The sequence below is a fragment of the Aotus nancymaae genome, unplaced genomic scaffold, assembly GCF_030222135.1.
Source record: "Aotus nancymaae isolate 86718 unplaced genomic scaffold, 86718_ANA_hifiasm-v0.15.2.pri h1tg000003l, whole genome shotgun sequence".
In the NCBI taxonomy this organism is placed as follows: Eukaryota; Metazoa; Chordata; class Mammalia; order Primates; family Aotidae; genus Aotus; species Aotus nancymaae.
The window spans coordinates 10,590,449-10,611,613 of NW_026988414.1; the positions used below are offsets into that span (position 1 = coordinate 10,590,449).

At 44.6% G+C, this 21,165-nt stretch overlaps 1 protein-coding gene across 3 annotated transcripts in view; it reads left to right on the forward strand.

The window, feature by feature from the left end:
- GGTA1 (glycoprotein alpha-galactosyltransferase 1 (inactive)) overlaps positions 1 to 21,165 on the forward strand; it is a 103,207-nt gene that overhangs the window by 73,854 nt on the left and 8,188 nt on the right. For all 3 annotated transcript variants that reach the window (XM_012458218.3, XM_012458220.3, XM_012458219.3), the window contains exons 3-6: positions 7,569 to 7,657; positions 11,921 to 11,956; positions 13,944 to 14,009; positions 15,036 to 15,152. In XM_012458218.3, coding sequence (XP_012313641.2) covers positions 7,578 to 7,657; positions 11,921 to 11,956; positions 13,944 to 14,009; positions 15,036 to 15,152 — 299 coding nt within the window. In that variant the 5' untranslated portion in view covers positions 7,569 to 7,577. The remainder of the gene's footprint in view (positions 1 to 7,568; positions 7,658 to 11,920; positions 11,957 to 13,943; positions 14,010 to 15,035; positions 15,153 to 21,165) is intronic.

The window sequence follows — 21,165 nt, forward strand, 5'->3', positions numbered from 1 at the left end:
GTTCTAAGGGCCTGGTGTAGGAATCTCAGGCTGAGAGAATTCTTTAGCCTGCAAAGAGGTGGAGCCTGCGGGGAAGGCTTGGTTTCCCCTGCCACCACTTTCACCCTGCTGGATTCCTGCTCTCCGAGATAATGGCTTTTCCATGGCCTCTGAGTGCATGGCCATTCAGCTGAGAGGTTCACCTTTTCCCCTGGCGTGAGATGGAGAAAACAGGGTCTGCTAGAATTCCTTTCAGAGTGGAATTCTGTTTGGAAGGAACACCTTGACTTCGCCCAATTGGGGCGGAACTGTGAGATTCTCTCAGAGTGTGTGTGTGTTGTTCCGTGTGAGAAGGACTGGAGGTGGGTGGTAGGGAAGAATTCATTTATGGGCCATATGGAAAAGTCTGTCTGACACTCCAGGGAAACAGAAGCGGAAAAGGAGGAGGGTGAGGGTGGAGTGAGGAGGGTGAGTGTGGAGTGAGGAGGGTGGAGAAACGACAGGCTGTACAACGTGACCCTGCCTTGCAAACTGCCTCTACATTCTTAGCATAATCTGTACACGTTCCAGGAATGGGGGTGAGAGTGGCTGCATTTGGGAAGCAGTGCAGGTGCTGAGTTCTGGTTAACTGAGTTCTACAAATGGCCTGGGGCCCTAGGATGGGTTCAGAGAGAAAGTACACAAGTATTAGGGCAGAAGGTCTGAGAGATGGCAGGAGGGCTCTGGACCATTGCAGGCTGTGCAGTTGGGGCTGGCCAAGTTCACCCAGTCCTCTAAGGCGTGGGACCCAGGAGACATCATGGTTCCACTCTCCCACTTAAGACAGGGTGTTAATACTTGGCAGATCCTAATTCTGTGCTCCAGCCCTTGAAAGGAGAATTTAAAAACAAACCCACATTTCTTTCCTTTCCTTTTCTTTCTTCTTTTTTTTTTTTTTTTTTGTTGAGGCAGGATCTCACTCTGTCGCCCAGGCTGGAGTGCAGTGCCTCAATCATGGCTCACTGTAGCCTGGACCTTCCCAGGCTCTGGTGATCCTCCTACCTCATCTTCCCAAGTAGCTGGGACCACACATGTACATCATCACGCCTGGCTACTTTTTGTATTTTTTGTAGAGAGGGAGTTTCCCCATGTTGCCCAAGCTGGTCTTGAACTCCTGGGCTCAAGCAGTCCACCCACCTTGGCCTCCCAAAGTGCTGGGATTACAAGCATGAGCTACCGTGCCTGACCCAAACCCATGTTTCTTACTGGTGGGTAGGACAGTCAACCACCAATCTTCAGAATTACACAGTTGAAAATTCAGAGAGACAAACACATAAGGGAAGGATTTTTAGACCACATTGGCTGCCAAACACCTCATTTTTTGTCCAGAGAGAAAAATAAGAATGTTTTTAAAAGACCCATTGGCCACCCTGCCAACCCTTCCTCCCTGGAGGCTTGGATTCCAGATTCCAGGAAGCATGTTACTGCCCATTTGTAGTGCTTCTCTAAAGGATGAAAATTGGCTTATTTGGACAGCTTCCAGTTATAAGTCTTTTTTTTTTTTTTTTTTTTTTGAGGCAGAGTCTCACTCTGTCACCCAGGCTGGAGTACAATGGCGCAATCTCGGCTCACTGCAACCTCCACCTCCCGGGTTTAAATGATTCTCCTGCTTCATCCTCTCAAGTAGCTATGATTACAATGCCCAGCTAATTTTTGTATTTTTAGTAGAGATGGGGTTTCCCCACGTTAGCCAGGCTGGTCTCAAACTCCCAACCTCAAGTGATCTGCTTGCCCCTGCCTTCCAAAGTGCTGGGTTTACAGGTGTGAGTCAAGGCACCTGGCCATCCCATTGTAAATCTTAAACAAGAGTGACGACTGGCCACAGCAAAAAAGCAGGGAGATTCAAGCCATGTATGAGATCCAAAAAGAAATGGGCTTCGAGAGTTGCTTCTGATCTTAATTTTTGGAATAAAAAAATCACAAACACCTGTGTATTTGGAGAGGGGATTTGAAGGTATATCTGATTTGGGCTATCCCTGATGTAAGTGCCAATGTTTCCAACCGTGAGAATTTTCACACTTATCTGCTTAAGGCTCCTCACAATTGGGAGACAATTTGCATTTGATCCTCAGCAGGTGGTGTTGGCAAGGCTTGGGACACACAGCCAGCTTCTCTGTTGCCTCCAGGGCACACACAGGGGGTTGTAGCAGCGCCTGGGGCTTGATCGAAGAGAATCAAAGTCACATCCCACTTCTGGGGTGTCCTTAATCAGGCTGCGACACAGAACAGATGGGTAAACCTTTAGAGTCCCTCATTTGCATGTATTTGCACTGCATTGTATAACATGTTCTTATTCCAAATCCCTCCTTTCTTTCCTTCAGATCTGTTTTGAGCACTTGCTAAGTACCAGGCACAGTGTTACTTCACTGGATCCCCGACAGCCTGTTTTATGGATATCAGTATATCTTTAATAAGAACTAGTGGGCTTTTTTTATTTATTTATTTATTTTTGAGCATTTACACTCTGCCAGGCACAGTGCTAAATATTTTATGGACATTATCTCTTGTAATCATCACTATTAATTTAATGCGATCCAGCAGACATCCACAATCTCTTATCTGAAACCCTGGGGCCAGATGTGTTGGAATTCAGAATGTTTTGGACATAGATTATGTATCGTAGATTATATAACACGCCCAGTGTAGCAGCACTGCATAATAAAAATGCATCAATATTTATGCAAAGAAATGTTTAAACAGTCTCACCCAGTGGGATAAAGATTATAAATGGCCTCATGTCAGTTAGGGCCTTGATGCCAATTGAATTACAAGAAGATGTTTGATTTCCAGAGCTTTCTGGAGTTGTGGATGCGGGCCACTGCTCAGGGTTACCCAGCTTCATTTGTCAAAGTTGAGACTCACAACCCCACATCACTCCAAAGCCTGTGGCTACCACCATCCACACTTCTCTGGAAGTGAGGACATTAGAACAGAGAGGTGGCCACAGCCTTAGGTTTTTGTGCTCAAAACCAAGATTATTCCAGCACTCAATACTAGTGCTTTGGATGCAGACTCTAATGGCTTTTTTCAGCAATGGGGATGAGTTGCCTACAGCCATCTGCCTTTTCTGACTTTGCCACAGGCGTGGAGCTGTATGTGCTGGATCACAAGGCACCTAGAGGGAAGAGGCCTGAGACTGAGGTTTACCCAGCAAGCTCGTTGTCATCTCAGGGTCTCTGGAATACTGCCCATTATAGTTGTATGGAAAGCTGGAGGTTGGGTTACGACATTGAATTTAGCCCTGGCTTTCTTGTTTCCAAACAGAGCTCACTTTCTGAAGATCCCATTCTTTCTTTCTTTTTTTTTAACTGGATTTAATAATAAAGCATTTGTAAGATATGAGATCTGAGACTAGAATCATCTAAGAAATCTCTTTGAAAAGAACTGGAAAATGACCTGTGTCCAGAGGGGACAAGGTTAAGTCTCTTTCTTATTTGATTTCATTCACTCAGCAAACATTAATGGAGTGCCTCGTCTGCTCTCCCTGAGGCACTGGGGATTCAGGGTTGAATAAAACCCAACTCCTGCCCTCAGGAAGCTCACAGACTGATACTGGAGGCAGAGCTACTTCCAAAAACAACATGTATAGCAACATGAATAGAGACAGGGTGAGCCCAAGGAGAGAAGGGGAACTCACCTGGTGGTTGGGTGGGAGTGGGATGTGGCTTCACAAAGCAACAACATTTGGTGTGAGGCTGGCTACTGTCTCCTCTTAGCTTCCAGAGGTTCACAGTCTTGGTTTTCTTCCTCCCTCCTGGGCTTCTCCTTCTCTATCCTACTTCAAAACGTTGACATTTGCAGGCTTCAGCCCAGGGCCAGCTTCTTTCCTTTTCCTCTCTCTACGTTCTCTCACAAGGTAACCTTGTAACCGCCCAAGGGGTTCACCTTGCCTGCTGCTAGACAGAGCTGATTTATCAAGATGGGGGAAATGCAAAAGATAAAGAGTAATTCACACAGAACAGGCTGTGCAAGAGACCAGGGTTTTATTCTAACTCAAATCAGTCTCCTGGAAAATCTCATAACCTCCGGAATAATGTCTGGTAATATTTAGAATTCCAGCCTCTCTCATTCTAACTCGGTGGCTGGTGGCCTTTCATTCGTTTTACAAGAACAGTTTAGCTTTTGGGAAGGGCTATTATTTAAATTATAAACTAAATTCCTTCCCAAGGCTAGTTGAGCCTACGCCCAGGAATGGATGACAGTTTAAAGGTTAGAAGCAAGATGGAATTGGTTAGGTCTGATGTCTTTTACTGTCATAATTTGTTTAGTTATAATTTTGCAAGGGCAGCTCCAGCCTCATTCATTTCCTTCACATTAACTACCTTCCATATGTGGACAACTCTTCCAATTGCATGTCTAGCCCACATCTCTGTTGAACTTCAGACTTGAATGTCCATTTGCCCATCGTCATCTCCATTTAGGGGTGTGTAGACACCTCAAAATTAACATTTCCTAGTGAGAACTCATGATTCTTATCCCCCAGACCTGTTCCTCTTCCATCCATCCCATCTCAGAAAATGCTACAGTTGACCACCTGGCTGCTTAGACAGAAGCGTTGCTTCTTTCCTCTCCCTTGTCTCTGACACCTACATGACCAGCCAAATCCTATCAATCCTCTTGCCAAGGTGTGCGTGTGTGTATAGACTCAGTCTTGCTCTTTTCCACTAGGCTGGAGTGCAATGGTGCGATCTCAGCTTACTGCAACCTCCACATTCTCGTGCCTCAGTCTCCTGAGTAGCTGGGATTACAGGCACCTGCCACCACGCCTGACTAATTTTTGTATTTTTTGTAGAGACAGAGTTTTACCATGTTGGGCAGGCTGGTCTTGAACTCCTGACCTCAGGTGATTCCCCCCGCCTTGGCCTCCTAAAGTGCTAGGATTAGAGGCATGAGCCACTGCGCCTGGCCACCAAAGTATATTTTGATTAATCTACCACTTTCCATCTCTCTACCTCCTTTTTTTTTTTTGAGAAAGAGTTTCACTCTTTTTGCCCAGGCTGGAGTGCAATGGTGCCATCTTGGCTCACCACAACCTCCACCTTCTGGGTTCAAGTGATTCTCCTGCCTCAGCCTCCCAAGTAGCTGGGATTACAAGCATGTGCCACCACGCCTGGCTAATTTTGTATTTTTAGTAGTGATGGGGTTTCTCCATATTGGTCGGCCTGGTCTCAAACTCCCAACCTCAGGTGATCCGCCCACCTTGGCCTCCTAAAGTGCTGGGATTACAGGCGTGAGCCACCGCTCCAGGCTCTCTACCTTCTTTTTAACACACGCCACTGTTCTGTATTCTTTTATGTGATGGTCAGTCCAGTGTGATCACAAGAGGAGACACAGGAAAGGCTCAGGAAAAAACAATGTTTATTATGCTCATGGGTCCCAAAGACAGGAGGTACAGCACACCACATGGGACCACGTGGGAAAGACACAAGGGTGGTCAGGAGACAGAAGACAGGGAGCAAGGGGAAGACTGAAGCCAGAGACCTGATGAGGGATTCCATGGGAAAGGCAGGGTGGGGTGAACAGTCTAGGATGGACTAGTTTGAGTAATTTCAGAGGGCTTTAAACTCTCAGGGTGGCCCCTAGTTGTCTGGTACCTGGCCCTGATGGGATGATTAAGGCCAAGTCATATTGCCTCCTGGGGTGTGCAGGGCGGGTGAAGATCTACAGCTCAGGATCGGTTCATTTGTCTGTCAAAGGCATGCTTCTAGCTGAGCCCTTGCTATCTCTAAGAACTGGCTAGTCTTAGAAGGGGACATTATCTCCCCAGTTAGAAAGGTTTTTGAAGATGTGAAAACATCGTAACGTGTAGCCAATAAATACATGTATGCAATACAGTCACCCTTTCATTTTGGCCATCAGAGTAGTCTGCCACCTCACTCTCCATTCTGCTGTCAGCTCTGATCCACCCTCCACACCCCAGCATACAGGCAGGCATCTCTGCACGAAATTGAATCCGGTTATTCTCTGGCTTCTGAGGTGCTTGTGGCTCCCTCCCCTCCTGCCCAGGGCTCCCGCCTCTCCTGCCCAGGGCTCCCTCCCCTCCTGCCCATGCCTTTCATGGTCTATTTGCCCTGTCCACCATCGTGTTGCCAACTAGCACTCCTTCTTTGATCCAGCCACGCTGAGGTGAGAGTATTTTTCTTCTTTAACGCTGTCTGTTTAAATACAAGAAGTTTTTTCTCCTGTCAGCCTGTTACAGATGCTGCTCCCAGAATAGTCTCCTTCCTTCTTGTGGTGCTTTCCATCCTTTCCCATCCCTGTTTATCCCTTAGGACTTGGCTTTACTTTTAACCTCCACAGCAAGCCTTCCCTGATCACCCACATTAACGTACTCCCAGCCTGTTGTTCTTCACATAGCACCCCTGCTTTTTTAAGCAATTTCATGCAATGATCAGGAAATGTCTGTGCACCTGCTGTGTACCAATTTTTTGCTTGCCTGTGAGTGTGATGGGGCTATACTGGGGGTAGCTGGGAAGTGGATGAGGCCTAGTTTATAAACTTAGGGTCAATTTCCCCTCTGAGCAAGAGAATGTTTTATCAGTATACCAAGGTCATGGAGCTTGGGGATGGGATGGCTCCTCACAACCATGAGACAAAAGGTGGGGCAATCAGCCTTGGGAGGCTACAGGAGTCCCTGGGAACCATGTACGGCTACTCCCACTATCTCCTACATCCATGGCAGGTAAGGATACCTTCCCTCTGAGCCCCAGTATGGCCTTAGCACCCTTCCCAATGCAGGCAGCCTCCTCCATTAATCAAATTGGCCTGATCTGCCACTGCAGGTCTATGCAATTTAAGGTAGAACAGACTCCTCAGCTCTAGTTACTTCTTCCTAAATGTATCCTTTTAGAAAGAATTAGGTGGGAGTGTAAATTACTTCAACCATTGCAGAAGACAGTGTGGTGATTCCTCAAGGATCTAGAACCAGAAATACCATTTGACCCAGCAATCCCATTACTGGGTATATACCAAAGGATTATAAATCATTGTACTATCAAATAACATGCACACGTATGTTTATTGCAGCACTATTCACAATAGCAAAGACTTGGAACCGACCCAAATGCTCATCAGTGATACACTGGATAAAGAAAATGTGGCACATATACACCATGGAATACTATGCAGCCATAAAAAAGGATGAATTCATGTCCTTTGCAGGGATATGGATGAAACTGGAAACCATCATTCTCAGCAAACTAACACAGGAACAGAAAGCCAAATACCATATATTCTACTCATAAGTAGAAGTTGAACAATGAGAACACATGGACACAGGGAGGGAGCATCACACACCAGGGTCTGTCAGAAGGGCTAGGGGAGGGATAGCATTAGGAGAAATATCTAATGTAGATGATAAGTTGATGGGTGCACCACCATGGCACATGTATACCTATGTAACAAACCTGCACATTCCGCACATGTATCCCAGAACTTAAAGTATAATAATAATAAAAAGAAAGAATTAGGTAAAAGCATTTTTTAAAAACCATATCCTTCTCTGAAGTTCATTGAGTTAATCTGTTTCCCCCCTCATTCTTTTTTCCTAGGAGAAAATAATGAATGTCAAAGGAAAAGTAATTCTGTCAATGCTGGTTGTCTCAACTGTGATCGTTGTGTTTTGGGAATATATCAACAGGTAATTATGAAACATGATGAAATAATGTGGGTGAAAATGCTGCTTTGATTCTATCCCGCTATTATCATCCAAGTCACCAGGTTGAATTGAAATTAGGATTAACCAAAACCATAAATAAGGGATTCCACCCTTCCTAAATCCCTAAGCCCTGGACTATCCTTCAAATCATTAGCTCTCCCAAGTGACTTTTGGCTAACTACTTATCTTCCTTCCTGCCTTGTTCCTAATATCGTAATTTTTGTAATAGTAGGCTAGATCCAGAGAAAATGAGATCAAATTAAGCCCAATGTAATTTTAAATAACTTACATAATAAAAAATACAGAAATAACCTTAAGAAATTTCAGATAGGAATTCCATGAGAAATCCACCCTGAATTTTGAAATCCTAAAATATTTGCAGAATTTAAAGGAGCAACTTAAGTTGTTGATTTTTGCTGCAAAATACATACTGAGTTGCTGGTGATTCATTTGTGCCTGGCTCAAACCTTTGAATGTGTGTGTGTGTTTTTAACTTTGAAAAGCAAAATGAATTAAGCATTTCTAAGTTTTCAAATTCATCTGTGGATTCACCCCAAATATATGAGCCACCTCTGTGCTTTTTGAAACTACAATGCCTTGGAGATTCCAACTGGAGAGGCTTCTGACAGAAGTCTCCACAAGCAGCCACAGAAATGCCTGATGCCTTTGACTCAAAAGACTGGAAAAGCTCAGCCTTAAGGTTCAAAAAGTCTATTGTACAACTGAGTTGTACAGAGCTATTTTGGTACCATTAGTATTTTCATAGAGTGTTTCATTGGCCCCCAAGTTCAAGATGGTAGCCTGGATTAACATTCGAATATCTCTTTTGATACTTAAATTCTAAGATTCGATGAGCTAGGAGGACTGACTTGGTTACTAAAAATGGAACTGTACCTTTAGGTGCATCAGTAGCAGAAGGAATCTCCAGAATGCTGGAGCCATTAGTCCCTATGGTGCTGCATAGATGGAACCACTTCTGGAATGTTCCTTTGTTTCATTCTGCACAACTCATTTTAACAAAAACATGAAAACATGACAAACTAGAGGGTGACCAAGTTAAAAGGTTCTGGAAACTAGGTCTTTTGAATTGAGAAAACTGAGGGGATTGAGTCCAAAGAAGAGATGACTCAGTTTGGTGTGGGTACCCTGGAGCTTCCTTAGGCAATTGAGGGCTGAGGAAGTTTCCCACTTAGACTTTAGAGCTAGGCTGCTCCTTGGGCAAGTTACTTAGCCACTCTGTTCTTTAGTTGCCCTAGCTTTATTTTATTTATTTATTTTTATTTATTTAATTTTTTTTGAGATGGAGTTTCGCTCTGTTGCCCAGGCTGGAATGCAATGGTGCAATCTTGGCTCACTGCAACCTCCACTTCCTGGGTTCAAGCGATTCTCCTGCCTCAGCCTCCCGAGTAGCTGGGATTACAGGTATGCACCACCACACCTGACTAATTTTTGTATTTTTAGTAGAGATGGGGTTTCACCATGTTGGTCAGGCTAGTTTCGAACTCCCAACCTCAGGTGATCCGCCCTCCTCGGCCTCCCAAAGTGCTGGGACACCTGTATTCTCAGCTACTCAGGAGGCTGAGGTGGGAGAATCACTTGAGCCTGGGAGATTGAGGCTGAAGTGAGCTGTGGTCTCGCTACTGCACTCCAGCCTGGCTGACAGAGTGAGACACTGCCGCAAAAAAAAAAAGTTGAGGGAGGGATTATAAATACTACCTGCTTCATAGGGTTGTTGGGAGAATTAAATAAGTTATTGTGTATAAAGCACTTAAAAGCAATACCTAGAGCTTAATAAACACTCAATAAATACTAGTTGTCATCCTCCTCCTCTTTTCCTCGTCATCATTTTAATTTAGACCACTGTAACCAAATACCACAAGGTGGTTTAAGCAACAGGAATTTAAGTCTCTCAGTTCTAGAGGATGGGAAGTCCAAAATCCCCAGTGAGGGCTCTTCCTGGCTGGCAGATGGCTACCTCCTCCACACGTGATGGAGTGCAAGTAAGCTACTGCCTCTTCCTCTTCTTGTAAGGACACTAATTCCTTCTCAGGGGCCCTATTCCCATGACCTCATCTAAACCTAATTACCTCCCACAAGGTCTGCCTCCAAATATCATCACACTAAGGTCAGGGCCTCCACATATGAATTTTGGGGAGATACAACATTCACTCCATAACAGTCATCTTCATCATGATCTGTTCCAGAGGGCAGAACAAGATAGGGAATTTTGGCAAATAGAAGAGCTCTAACAGTTGGAAGAGTCCAACAGAAGAACAAGTGCCCTTTGGGGTTCCTGCCTGGAGTCAGAATGTCTGCTTGGATAACCTTCAAGCTCTGAGTTTGAACACTTGATTAGATAACTTTGGTGTTTGGAATCATAGCCAGAGTTGTACGTGCATAACTGAGCCAAAGGCTCAAACTTGCATATCTGCAGCCGCCTCTCAGAAAGAGGGTTACTTTCAGTCTGGACACACTCTCCCTGCACGGTAGCCAGAGCAGGTTCTGGCTGCTCTTCAGGCCAATCATCTGGCACCTGGACTCTGGCCCCTACATCCTCTGATATGCAGAATCCACTTGAACATCTGCAAGAAACTTCAAGGGGAGTTTTTTTTCTTTCCACTTTATGAATTGGCCACATGATGGCTTGAGGTGAGCTGAGGACACTAACCTTAGACAGGTTGGCAGCACTAAGCTGGAAAGGATTAAAAATAACTCACTCAAACATGTCAACCAATTAGTAAGTAGAAGAATTGTCAGCAAAGCATATTGAAAGAATATCATCTAGGATAGCATTTGATTTGAGGCTGGATGAAAAAAAAACCTTCGAATTTTAAAATTAGAGGAAACCTTCAAAATTATGATGAAATAATCATGATGGTAGTAATCACGATAGGAGCTACTAGTTATTGAATGCTTGCGTGTGCCAGGAGTTTTGCTATGCATTACCTCAGATTTTTTATTTTATTTTATTTTTTTTGAGATGGAGTCTCAGCACTTTGGAAGGCCAAGGCAGGCAGATCACTTGAGGTCAGGAGTTTGAGACCAGCCTGGCCAACATGGTGAAATCCTGTCTCTACTAAAAATACAAAAATTAGGTGTGGTGGTGTGAGCCTGTAGCCCTAGCTACTCCGGAGGCTGAGGCAGGAGAATTGCTTGAACCCAGGAGGCAGAGGTTGCAGTGAGCTGAGATTGTGCCACTGAACACCAGCCTGGGCAACAGAGTGAGACTCTGTCTCACAAAAATAAAAAAAGAGCTCAAGGAGGCAAAAATTATGTTTGGTTTGGAGAAGGATCCATTGTTTTGGATCCATTCACAAGTGTTTATTGAGTACCCACTATGTACTAGGCACTGTGCTAGGATCATATCAAGCAAGGCACAGAAAAGGCAGCATTTGAGTGGAGACTGAAGGATGAATACATATTTAAAACCCACTGCAATGTGGATATTGCTGTGACCATTGTGTTGTTGAAGGATTCTGAGAGAGGAGGGTGAGGAGGGTAAGGAGAAGGGTTGTTGAAGAGATATGAAAAGTTGGTGAACCTGAATTTATAAATCTGTGGCCTGAGTGCCAGGTAGGGTTTTGAGTGCTAGGTTGCAGGACTTGTAAGGGCTTTAAGAGTCTCACTGCCTTCATTAGCTAAAGAAATGTTTTTCCAGGCTGTCCTATAGAAGGCTCTGAGTTGGCCATGGCATTAGGTTCTACAGTTGATGCTTTGTTTTCTGGGGGAAGATAAATCCTGGGGGAAGGATGTCTGGGCCATGGCATTTCCACCTTCCAGGGCCTTTGTCATCACCAGGCACCTGAGTAGGTGGCAGGAGAGGACCCATCTGTGCAATGGAGAGCTGTCTTCTTTTTTTAAAACAAAAAAAACAAACAGAATTTGAGGCCAGGCGTGGTGGCTCACACTTGTAATCCCAGCACTTTGGGAAGCTGAAAAGCTGACTGTGGTGGGTCTCCTGAGTTTGAGACCAGCCTGGGCAACATGATAAAACCCCATCTCTACAATACACACACACAAACACACATTTGAGATTTTCCAGAAAACCCTTTCCCCTTGAGATCCTGAAGTGGAAATTTCCAGTCTCCTGATGTCATTGGTTATGTCTCAAAGGAAGATAGGAAACCTGGAAGCAGCTAAAACCCAGGCTCTCAGCTCAGCCTCGGGCTCAGTGATAATGGTTACAAAATCGCCTTTCTCAGAATTAAAAGTAACATGATATGTTTTTATTTCTCTTGCTTTTAGCCCAGAAGGCTCTTTCTTGTGGATATATCACTCAAAGTAAGTACGCTGAATTCTAGATTTCTGGTGGATGTCTCCCACAGCCACTCTGGCACCCTCTACAGTCCGTTCTTCACACGGCAGCCAGCCATGGTGCTCGGCCAAAGTCGGAGGCGGGGTGGATTCCTGGGGATCTGGAATGTTATTGCTGCAGCCTCCCTAGACTTATCGATATAGAACCATGGCTTGTATCTTGCCCTCAGTTCTCCTCAGACTTCTCTTAAGTGCTGTCATTTGAAAACATTCCTGTCTTGCTGATAAAAAGTATCTAGGGAGATACTATCTATTATTCTGCCCTTTAAATGTTATATAAAGACCCATGCAAGAGATTGCTCTGAGAATAAGAATCAGGAAAAAAAAAAAATGAGTCTCTTGAGAAACCAGTATGTATCTTTAAAATTTTCTTTTCCTATTTTTTGAATACAAAATGAGAACCATGTAAACCTTTATATTTCCTATTGTTGGCTTGGTTGTCAGAAAGCTCAGAGCAAAGTATTGCACTTAACTGCTGTACTTGCCCCAGCCTTCATTTCTGATGTCATTTATCCCCTGGTGTGAAATCCTGGCTTTTATGCCCACATGCCACGTGACCTTGGAAATTTGCTCAAACCCACCGAGCCAGTATCTTGGCTGTGAAATGAAAGTAAAGGTGAAACTTTTCTTTGGGATGACTGAGGTCATGTGAAAATACATACCTGGGTGACTAAATCAACATATCTCTTTCTGTTCTTTCTTGTGCTTTTTAGTCTTGTGTTATTTTCCTGTTTACTGTACCTATATATTGGAAGCCATCTCAAACACTTCCAAGAGTTAATGGGCTTTAAAACAGGTTTCATAATATTATGCCTGTTCATGAGTTACCTCACCACCTCATTTGTCCAACAGAAGGGCATTGTCCATTGGCTTTCCTCTTCCTCCAGAAGCCCCCTACCTTTTCTTTGCTTTCTTTTCTTTCTATTTTATTTTTTAAATTTTCTGAGATGGAGTCTTGCTGTGTTGCCCAGGCTGGAGTACAGTAGTGTGATCTTGGCTCATAGCAGCCTCCACCTCCTGGGTTCAAGCAATCCTCCCACCTCAGCCTCCCAAGTAGCTGGGATTACAGGCACCCACCACCATGCCCAGTGAATATTTTATATTTTTAGTAGAGACGGAGTTTTGCTGTGTTGGCCAGGCTGGTCTTGAACTCCTGACTTCAGGTGATTGGCCCACCTCAGTCTCCCAAAGTGCTGCAATTACAGTATTGAGCCACTGTGCCAGGCCCCCCACCTTGAAGAGACTTTCACAATGAATGAGAGTGTGGAAACTTTCTCAAATGGGTGGCTACAGTGGCTTTCAAGTAGTTTCCTGAACTTCTTGTTCAGGGACCCCCAGATTTCCTGAGGCTGTTACTGCTAACCTTTGGGCAAACTGAATTTTTCTCTAGCTTTTATAACAATCTGAATTCTGCTGGTTTTAGCTAAAGAGATGATTCTTGGAAACATGCATTGGTTTTTCATGAAGATTATAACTTGTTACAGTCATTTTCAATTCATAAAGCTCTTTCATGTATGCTATTTCATTCAGTCTTCAAAATTACCTTCATGGTAGGTCTGTTATTAGTATTATTAACTATACTTTTTGGAGGAGAAAGTCAAAATTCAGAGAGGGAAAATGTTGTATCACAGTCACACAGCTAGTTGGTGGCAGATCTAGGACTCAGGTTTATGCATTAATGCACTGTAGCCCCCTTTTCCCTTCTCTTCCTCTAGGACCCCCAGAATGAGCTGAGGGCTGGGGGCTGCCCAGGGAAGAGAGATTGAGAGAGCTTCAGGTCTGTTCTCTCTCATTCAGCTAGAGTGTCTTATTTTGCTGTCTGTTTAATAAATTGGCTGTTTTCCATTTTTTAGTTTTTTTAAAAGTAATCTCTGCTCTAAAAAGAATTTGGAAGCCCCAAGTTTGGGGACTACCACATTTTCTAAAAATGTTTGTAATCTTTTCCATTTCTTAGAAACCCAGAAGTTGATGACAGCAGCGCTCGGAAGGGCTGGTGGTTTCCTGGCTGGTTTAACAATGGGTAAGGTCATCAGACAGCGATCAGTGTTTGCCGACCCACCTGATGCTTGTAGAGGGTCCACACACAATGGTTTCATGTTCATGACCTTCTCAGTCACTCATCTTTCTTGCTTATTGAAATTATATGAAGAATATTTTGTGAGTGAGACTAAGACATTTGAGGGTTGGTTTTGTTCTTGAGACAGGGTCTTGCTGTCACTCAGTCTAGAGTACAGTGGGGCAAACATAGCTCACTGTAGCTTCGAACCCCTGGGCTCAAGTGATCCTCCTACCTCAGCCTCCTGAGTAGCTAGACTACAGGTGTGCACTACCACACCCAGCTAAATAAGTTTTTTGTTTTGTTTTGTTTTCAGTTAACTTGGGGGCTGAGGCTTGGGCTCTTTATTTATTTAATTTTTTGAGATAGAGTTTCACTCTTGTGGCCCAGGCTAGAGTGTAATGGCGCAGTCTCAGCTCACTACAATTTCCACCTCCTGGATTCAAGTGATCCTCCTGCCTCAGCCTCCCAAGAAGCTGAGATTACAGGCACCTGCCACCACATCCGGCTAATTTTTGTATTTTTAGTAGAGGTGGGGTTTCACCATGTTGGCCAGCCTGGTCTCGAACTCTTGACCTCAGGTGATCCGCCTGCCTCTGCCTCCCAAATTGCTGGGATTACAGGTGCAAGCCACCATGCACAGCCCTGGGCTAAAGTTTAGATTGCAGGAAAGACAATTATAAACTAAAATGTTCTTAGAAGAATTGCCTTACCAAGTTTCCCTCACCCCCCTGAAATAACCTGAAGGTTGTTATGCCATTAAATTGCTAATGTGCTGACTTGGAAGGGTAATGAGGTGAGTACTGCATCTTTTCATCAAAAATATATCTTTATGAATAAACGCTTAATGTCTAGAGTTTTTTTCTGGTCAATTCACTTAGTGCATGCATAATCTGCCTTGAAACGCATTTTCACAAGCTATTCAGCAGTTCTCCCACCACCATAGTCACCTTCCCTGCCTTACCTGGTTTGCTTTCCCTTTGTCCTTAGGATCCACAATTATCAACAAGAGGAAGAAGACACAGACAAAGAAAAAGGAAGAGAGGAGGAACAAAGAAAGGAAGATGACACAACAGAGCTTCGGCTATGGGACTGGTTTAATCCAAAGTAAGGAAAGCAGTGTCACTTGCTGTGCAGCAAATCCATGGCCCTGCAGGAGGTGGTGTGGCAGTGGCGGCAACAGTGCCATTGAGAACATTCCTTATTTGGGAGAAAGAGCCTTAGCATATTAGATATTTAACACTAGGCTTATGGGTATGTGCACGTATTTGATTGTGATGTAAAATATATTTCTCACTGTGAGTTATGGTCAAAAACACTGTGCTACGCATTGTCATAGGCAGAAGAGACAGGAGAAATCAATCAACGTGGTTATATTTGAGAAGTTCATGGTCTTATAGGGGTTGTCACTGTAAAACCAGTATTTGCCTAGATTGGTAGGAGGCAGGATCTACTGGAAGGATGTGGTTCTGGGAGTGAGGAGGTGGGAGCTGTCCAGGGTGACTTTGAGACCTCAGACTGGTGAGCAGTGGTGCCATTAGCCAGGAAGGGGACTGAAGGAAGAAACACAGGCCTCAGAGCTGGGGGAGGTGGGGAGCCCCATTAAAAATGCATGGGGATGCAGGTGCTTACGGGACATCTAGACAGAGTCACAGGGTACTCCTGAGCTTGGCAGAGGGTACGTGCTGGAGATGATCATCAGAATAATCAGGAGAGAATGGCATCATTAAAAAAAAGTTTTAATTTTTATTTATTTTGAGGCAGGGTCTTGCTCTGTTACCCAGGGTGAAGTTCAGTGATGCAGTCGTGGCTCACTGCAGCCTTGACCTCCTGGGCTCAAGCAATTCTCCTACCTTAGCCTCCTGAGTAAGGAGGCTTGGTGTGTGCCACCATGTCCAGCTAATTTTTATTTCTTTTTGTAGAGACAGGGTCTTACTATGTTATCCAGGCTGCTCGTGAACTCCTAGGCTTAAGTGATCCTTCCGCTTTGGCCTCCCAAAGTGCTGGGATTACAGGTGTGAGCCACCATGCCCAGTCTGAAAATAGCATCTATCCCATCATGAAGGATCTTGGGCTCTGGGAAGACTATGTTCTAGCAAGTTCTCTTATAGTTTGGGGATAAGAGATCCATGCCAGTGTGGAGGGATGGGAATTTTGGCTTCCCATATGTTGTTTGATGATCTACATGACAGGGTAGGCATCTCTGAAATGCTAAACCACTAATAGAAATGTGAGAAGATGGAAGCATTGTTACTTTGATAAAGCCCCTTAGATGGGGAATGAGAATCCCTAAGGGGCAGGCTAGATGGGCTAGAGATGGTCCCCAAAGGCCCTTCTAAGAAGAATAGGGCAATTTTACTGTGGCACTTGTGCTTTGCTGAGCAGGATTTGGGAGGTGGGGCTGGGGCGGAATGATTGGAGGCGGAGAGGAGGGACAGATCACAGTCACCAGCTCTCACTGTCTCTACTCTCCCCCTTGCATGGCTTTACCTCCAAATGAATAGGGAGCAGATATTTATTTTTATTTATCTTTTTATTTTATTTATTTATTTATTTGAGACAGGGTCTTACTCTGCCAACCAGACTGGAGTGCAGTGGCACGATCATGGCTCACTGTAGCCCCCACCTCCCAGGCTCAAGCAATCCTCTTGCCTCAGCCTCCCAAGCAGCAGGGACCACAGGCATGTGCCACCACGCCTGGCTAATTTTTGTATTTTTTGTAGAGACGGGGTCTTGCCATGTTGCCCAGGCTGGTCTGGAACTCCTGGTCTCAAGAGATCCCCTGCCTCAGCCTCCCAAAGTGCTAGGATTAAAGGCGTGAGCCACCACGCCTGAGCACAAGCAGATTATTTACAGAATGTTGGTTTGAAGTAGCACCAAATGTAAGCCTTCTCAGGGTACCTAAGTCTATTTCTTGCATAAATGAATGACTGATGAAGGAATGGATGAACAAATAAGTATACTTTGTATACATTTATCCTTTTCATGGCTCATGCCTGTAATCCTAGCACTTCGGGAGGCTGAGACAGGCAGATTGCCTGAGCTCAGGAGTTCAAGACCAGCCTGGACAGCGTGGTGAAGTCTCTACTACAAAACAAATCAGCTGGGTGTGGTGGCAAGCACCTGTAATCCCAGCTACTCAGGAGGCTGAGGCACAAGAATTACTTGAATGCGGGAGGCAGAGGTTGCAGTGAGCTGAGCCACTGCATCAACAAAGTGAAATTCTGTCTCAAAAAAAAAAAGTGTCCTTTTTAATAAACTACCTAAAACCATGATATATTGTGCATATTTCCATATCAAGGTCGCTTTGCTTCCATGACACCAAATCCTCATTTGTGACTGTTTTCTGATAGGGGCAGCTCCCTCTTCCCAGCTGTCAGGGATTAGAGTTTATAGGGGCTAAGTCCAGTATCCTCTTCTCTGTTCTTTATACACCATTTTCCAATGTGCTCTCCTCCATTTTCATGGCATTAGGTACCATTAGTGAGATTAGAGACCATTCCACATTTAAATCTTTAGCCCAGATGTTGCCTTTGAGCTGTGACTTGTGTCTACCTGCCTGCCTGACATCTCTGCATGTCTCACATGGCCAGAATGGATTTCTCAGTTCCTCCCCACCCTTGTTCCCCTCACTTTCCATCCCATTAAATAGCTCAAGCCACACAGTGTGAGAGACCTTTTCCTCTATCTATCTCACAGTCTAATTCATTAGCATGTTCTGTCAATTCCTCCTCCAAAATCCTTTCCATTTCATCCCCTTCTCTCCATTCCACAGCCACTCTGCCATCCCTGTTCATGTTGCCATCAGCTTTTCTCTGCACCCCTGTATAGCCAGCCTGCTGTTGCTTAGAGGGAATTCAGCCAATAATGAGTTGTGCTGGGCACAGTGGCTCACACCTGTAATTTCAGCACTTTGGGAGCCTGAGGTGGGAGGACCGCTTGTGTCCAGGAGTTCAAGAATAGCCTAGGCAACTTAGTGAAACAAAAAATCAAAAATTGTCTCTACAAAAAAATCAAAAATTAGCTGGATGTGGTGGTGCATGCCTTTAGTCCCAGCTACTCAGGAGGCTAAGGTGGGAGGATCACTTGAGCCTCGGAAGTTGAAGCTGCAGAGAGCTGTAATCGTGCTGCTACCCTCAGCCTGGGTGACAAGGCGAAACCTGTCTTAAGTAATAATAATAATAATAATAATAATAATAATGAGTTGTATGTATTCCACATCTTTTTTAAACCTACTGCACGATTCATAGAATTTTAATGCTTCCTCTACCCAACCCTTGGGTACCAAAATGTACCATAAATAAATACATAAAATTTAAAAGCTGCCAATAACCTAGGGAGGTGTGTGCTTTGGTTAGGGGGCCCTTTTATTTTGGGGGAATCTTCTGTGGAACTGCACACTCTGGCATCACATCATTGCATGCCCTACTTGGAAGGAAAGCATCTGAGCAGCTCTTTCCTGGCACTTTTCCCTTTCTTTTTAGTGCCCTATCTTTGTGATCTAGGACTTCTCTGGCAGTTGACATTGTCAAAGACTAGCTTTTGCATATGCGTGAGCTGCCCTCTATCACTTCTTTTTTTGGGGGTTTTGTGGTTTTTGATGACTAAGACTCCTCCATGTAGCGGTTCATGCAGGAAGCAGATCTTGATCTCATTCTCCCTCCTCCTCATTATCCCCAACTGCCTGCATTTTCAGGCTGTTGTGTGGCTTTGTAGTCAGGGTCACTGACATGCTGGAATTGTCAGTGAAATCAAATAATTAACAGCTGGGAAATAGAATACTTTAATTTTTAATTCAACATTAATTTTTAATATTGCTACTTTTTCTTCCTACTTGAAGGAAGCCAAGTAATTAAACTGGACTCTGGTTTTCTGACTCAGTTCTTCTAGAAGACCTGGACTGAGTGATCATGTGGTTGAGGAGTGTGTAGCAGGTGGACCACCTGTCGGGACTGAGAGATTCTCAAGGGGAAGGACTGGGTCTCATTTCTCCCATCTCAGTGCTTAGCAGGATGACCTGGTATAGACCAGGGAACTGGGAAATGTGCGTCAAGGGATCAGCCACCCAGTTGGGTCTTTTATATAAATTAAATGGCAAAAGGCTCCATTCCCTTCCTCTTTCCTACCCTCCACTTTATCTGCAAAATGGGAATGATGATAGCACCCACTTCATAGAGTGGTCGTGAAGATTAAATGAGAGAATAAAAGTCAAGCACTTAGCTCCTGGTGCACCGTTAAGTATTAAATAACTATACCTATTCCTCATTTTCCTTTTTAAAAAAATAATATCACCAAATGCCCAGCTTATACACAGTTACAAGACTTAGCTAGTGGGCTAGGTTAGAACTACTAAAAGATCTTTGACAGGCTAAAACTAAGATGCAGTGAATGAGGTGCAATGAAGAGAGTTTTAAGTTCAGAAACAGTTACAGAAGTATAAGATAGCTGTGTGGGTTATTTATTTATTTATTGGTTTTTGGTTTGCAATCTCATCATTCAACAAAGCTAAGCGTTTTACAGGACTAAAAGCACCATGTAAGCTACAACGTGGTGCTGTTGGAAGAAGTCCTAAATCACAAAGATGGGGCATTAAAAAGAAAGGAAAAAGGGCCAGGAAAGAGCTGCTGAGATGCTTTCCTTCCTGCTCAGATGCTGTTGTGTAAAAACAACAACAAAAGTCTCATCACTTCTCAGTCCGAATTGACGAAAATGCCAATGTAAATAAAAATAATTCCTTTTTATTTATTTATTTATTGAGATGGAGTTTTGCTGTTGTTGCCCTGGCTGGAGTGCAATGATGTGATCTCGGCTCACTGCAACCTCTGCCTCCTGGGTTCAAGCAATTCTCCTGCCACAGCCTCCCAAGTAGCTGGAATTACAGGTGTGCACCACCAAGCCTGGCTAATTTTGAATTTTTTTAGTAGAGACAGGGTTTCACCATGTTGGTTAGGCCGATCTCAAACTCCTGACCTCAAGTGATCCACCTGCCTCAGCCTCCTAATGTGCTGGGATTACAGGCGTGAGCCACTGCACCCGGCTTATTTTTTAAGTGGAAATAGTGTTACATTTAGATGAGGACAAACCTGGGTTTTAACCCCAACTTCATCAGCAGAGGAATGAAATGGCATATAAGAAACAGTATAGGTGGTGGCTCAGCTCAGAGCATGGACTCCAGTGTCAGATGATCTTGTTTAAATCCCAGCTTTAACCTAGCACTAGCTGTACAACCTCAGGCAAGTTACTTGACTTCTCTGTGCTAGCTTCTTCACTGATAAAGTGGGAATGAAAATAGCACCTACCTCAGAAGGGTGAGTGCTTTGCACAGTGCCTAGTCTCACAGGAATTGCTCAGTGTGTGTTAGCTGCCATCGTCAGTGACCAGCTGCTTGGCCTTGGACAAGATAATAAGCTGCTCTGAGACTTGGTTTTGTTATCTGGACCATGGACATGATACATTGCAAGGCTGTTGCAGCGACTAAATGAGAAAGTGTACGTGATGGGTGCCTGGCACAGGTTGGTGCAGTGTGCATGGTAGCTTCTTTCATGACTGAGGGAAACCAAGGGCAACTGTGTCTTCCATGCAGCAGGCGTACCTGGGGTGCTGAAGGCAGAGCTAGGTCTTAGAGTTTGAGACTCCAGACAAGATGAGGTGAACCAAGAGAGCACCCTGAAAGTGTTTCCCCTCTCTGCCATCTGGACCAACCTGGGGCAATTCCAGCTGTGGGGCGGGGAAAATGTTGGCAGTAGGCCAGTTCCAGCTGTGACAGAACCTGGGAAGCAGACTAGATGTGATGCCTGGGACTGGGGTGGGAGGGCAGAGTCAGCTCAAGAACTACAGAGTGCACTGTTTGGGGATAAGGGACAGAAGGCCTGAGACGAGAGTCTACTGAGGCTCCTTTCCACTCTGAGGCTAGGGTGAGGGAGGGGATGACCCAGCTGTGCTCCTCAGCCTCGCTGTGGGAAAACCCAGCTTTGCTGATGGGTAGGGCGGTTCTGTGAAAACCCAGCCCTCCACTGGCCTTGCTGGCCCGAGGTATTTGCTAACCTCTCCCTGACAGCCTTACAAGAGCCAGTGCAGCCAGCAGGAATCATCAGGACTTTGCCCCAGTCACATGCCTTCC